Here is a 3,364-nt window from a genome sequence, read left to right as displayed (position 1 = left end):
GAATTAATATTAATTGTATTCCTTCTAGGGAATAAAACCATCCAAGCTGTCTTTGCTCAAGGGTTTGAGCTTCCCAAAGGCAAGAGCCATAGGGACATGAGGAGCGAGGGGGTCCCCAAACACGCTGCATGAAAGAAGTTCATCTTTCCTCTTGCTGTCTGCAGATGAAACAGTCACTGCCTGATGACCCTCTGAGACACGCATCAACACTGTGATGATGTTCTGGGACCAATTTTAGCACGGTGTCAATTATGCTCCCCCTTCTTTTCCTTTCATACTCCTCCATCCCAAAACAACAAAAGGCAATGATTGCAGTGACCTGCAGAAAATGTAAAGCACAAGCCAGCTGATCCCTGGCAACACAATAGCGAGATTAGTTCATCTGCAGTGAACAAACACGTATTATGTGGGTTTTAAAGTCAGGAGAGGAAAATGCTGTGGTTTTCATGTACTTCTATTCACTAAGGCTGCAAGTTATTACTTCCATGCAGCTGAGAAGCCCTATTTTTAAAAATAGCCTTCAGCTTGTTTTGAAATCTGCAAGCATCTCGCTTTGTTTTGCAGCAATGTAATAAAAATCCCCGAGCCAGAAACGATCCCGTTTTCCTCCACACGCATCACCTCCCCCGCCCCAAGCCCCCGCTCTCCACGGATGCTGAAAAAACTGGCGACGCTCCGCGAGGAGGTAAAAAAAAAATCCCAAACAAAATAATAGTAAAAATAATAGCAAAAAAACCACTCCCACACGCACTCTTCACGCGGAAAAGGCAACACGGAGCGGGGGGGGAACAACGCCGAAAGTCGCCGGCTTGGAAGCGGCGGCGGAGCCGCGGCCGGCGGCAGACAAAGGGAGCGGGGCCGGCAGCGGGCGGGGAGCGCTCCGGGGCCGGGCCAGCGGCGGGGCCGCCCCCCCGGTCCGCGGCGGGGCCGGGCCGGGCCGGTGTGGGCCAATGCGGCCGGCGGCGGAGCGGCGCTGCCCGGCGCAGCCAATGGAGGGCGCGGGCAGGAGCGCTGCCGCCGGAGGCCGGGGGGCGGCGGGGGGGGCCCCGCCAATCGCGGCGGGCCGGCGGCAGGGAAACACTATTATGCTAATGATGTTTTGCTCGCACTCGCGGGGAGCGGGGGTTTAAAAAGGCAGCGGCCGGGGGCAGGGGTTCAAAGGCGGGAGGCACGGCCGGTTCGAGCGCTAGGGAGCGAGCGGACGGGACGGCAGGAGAGGAGCGGCGGGGGGGCACCCACGCCTTCCCGGCCCGCCGCGTCCTGCCCGGCGGCGATGTCCAACGTGCACCTCTCCGGCGCCGCCGCCCTGGAGCGCCTCTCGGCCCGGCGAGCCCTGCCCGGGCACGGCCGCAGCCCCGTCTGCAGGAGCCTCTTCGGGCCCGTGGACCACGAGGAGCTGGGCCGGGAACTGCGGGAGCGCCTGCGGGAGATGGGCGAGGACGACCAGCGCCGCTGGGACTACAACTTCCAAACCGACACGCCGCTGCCGGGGCCCGGCCGCCTGCGCTGGGAAGAGGTGGAGGCCGGCGCCGTGCCCGCTTTCTACCGGGAGACTCTGCAGGTGGGACGCTGCCGCGTCCCCCTCCTCCGGGCGCCCCCTTCCCCGCCGCCGCCGCCCGCAGGGGGCAAGGGGCCCGGGGGGCGGCTGAGCCGGGAGAACCGCGCCGCGCCCCGCCGCCGCGGCATGCGGCTCCGCCGGAGGGGCCCGACCGCCCGCATCACAGGTGCGTGGGGAGCCGGGGGGCGCGGGGGGCGGGGGAGGCCCGCCGCACTGGCTGACGGACCCCTCCCTCTTCTCCGTCCCCCATCCAGATTTCTTCGCGAGGAGAAAAAGGCCGGCGGAGCCCAAGGCGGCGGCGGAGCGCCCCGCCGGCTGCCCGCCGCCCCCCGCCGCCGTGCCGGCTGAGCAGACCCCCCGCAAGCGGCTCCGGTGAGCCAGGTGAGGCGCGCCCCGGCAGCGGGCGAGGGTGCCCGGGCGCTTTCTGCGGCGCTCTTTCACTTATTTCCTACACCACCACCACTTTTTTTTTTTTTCCCCTCACTTACTTTTTTTTTCCCACCCCCTCCTCCTTTTTGTTCTCCAGACTTTTGCACTACTGCACCCACGGGAGAGGCGGGAGGCGCGACGCCCCGGAGGCGCGGGGGGCCGGGGCGGGAGAGGCGCGGCGAGCCGGGACCCCCCCGCGCCCGCCCGGCCCGGCGGCGGCAACCGGAGCGGCGAGCGGAGCGGAGCCGCAGCGCCGGCCGCGCACGGAGCAGTGTTATCGTACAACAGTGCAATGTATGACGTTCTGTATAGAAATGTATTATGCCTAATGTGAGTACACTGGCCAGAAGTGTAAAGCTTTAAAAGTCATTTATAAGAAATGTTTAATCTCTGCTGAGCTCTCAGTGCAAAAAAAGGAAAAATTAAAAAAACAAGTGTATATTTGTACAAAACTTTTTTTAAGAGTTATACTAACTTATATTTTCTATTTATGTCAGAAACGTGGATAACTTTGACATCCAATAGTCTTTTTTTTTTCTTTTGGTTAAGCCAAAGGGCTCTATATTTGCTTTTGTTATTCACAAAGTGTAAATTTATTTTTATAGTGGATTTTTTTTTTTGCATTCACAAGATGTAGCTATGAATCAAAATATTTTTTAGACTTTACTTGAAGACAAATCTGTTTCAATGGATCCTGAGCCGGTCTGTACCACTGCCATTGCAAATAATGCCACAACTTCAATAATAAAATCAAATAAACGTCAGGAAACGGCCGCAAGCCTGCTTGGTGTGTGCTGGAGGGGAAGTCCGGGGGGAGGGGGGTGGGCAGGGACAGCCCCGGCGGCTTGGGCGGGGGAGCCCAGCCCAGCTCGGGGTCTCTCGGTGGCGGGGTCCCCCCCCTCCCCACGGAACCCGGGGACCCTCGGAGCACCATTTCCCCCCGCCGCGAAAAGCGGGCGTGCGCTTCGGAGGGGAGAGCAGAGCTCCCTCCCTTAAAAACAACTTCACACAACCGTGTGCTGCCGGAGTAAACCAAGCATCAGGGGAGCACACGCCCTTTATCACACCCTGACTTTGGGCGCCTTGTAATGGTTACTTTTAACAGCCCGCCCTTTCTTCCCGAGGCTGGAGGTGCCCCCCTGAAAACATCGTGCCTGCTGGGGACAGCCACAGGGGTGTCCGGTGCTCAGGGCGGGGACACCCTGGTCGTGGCTGTGCAAACCTTCCCCCTCCCCGTTTCGGCCGCGGGCCCTCGCTCCCCAGCCTGGAGCCCAGAGCCCTGGCTACTGCAGGGAAGCACTTCCTGGTACTTCTTGCCCAGCAGTGATTTACAGGACAAACACAACAGTTCTGGGAAAGGCAGCAGTCTCAGCTCGC

At 60.3% G+C, this 3,364-nt stretch overlaps 1 protein-coding gene across 2 annotated transcripts; it reads left to right on the top strand.

Moving 5' to 3' along the window:
- The first annotated feature begins 1,046 nt into the window (after positions 1 to 1,046).
- On the top strand, positions 1,047 to 2,760 carry CDKN1C (cyclin dependent kinase inhibitor 1C). 2 transcript variants are annotated; one of them, XM_033063645.2, is made up of 3 exons: positions 1,049 to 1,724; positions 1,813 to 1,939; positions 2,085 to 2,760. In XM_033063645.2, the coding sequence occupies exons 1-2, from the start codon at positions 1,274 to 1,276 to the stop codon at positions 1,932 to 1,934; spliced, it is 573 nt and encodes a 190-aa protein (XP_032919536.1). In that variant the 5' UTR covers positions 1,049 to 1,273; the 3' UTR covers positions 1,935 to 1,939; positions 2,085 to 2,760. The 2 variants fall into 2 exon arrangements, with proteins under 2 accessions (XP_032919534.1, XP_032919536.1); XM_033063643.2 differs by having other exon boundaries at positions 1,047 to 1,939.
- The last annotated feature ends 604 nt before the right edge of the window (positions 2,761 to 3,364 follow it).

This window comes from Catharus ustulatus, chromosome 6 (assembly GCF_009819885.2).
Source record: "Catharus ustulatus isolate bCatUst1 chromosome 6, bCatUst1.pri.v2, whole genome shotgun sequence".
NCBI lineage: Eukaryota > Metazoa > Chordata > Aves > Passeriformes > Turdidae > Catharus > Catharus ustulatus.
Note: the sequence above shows the minus strand (reverse complement) of the source record. Positions and strands in the feature narration are given on the sequence as shown.

Coding starts and splice junctions, on each gene's coding strand:
- CDKN1C (XM_033063643.2), top strand. CDS start 1,274: ATGTCCAACGTGCACCTCTCCGGCGCCGCCGCCCTGGAGCGCCTCTCG.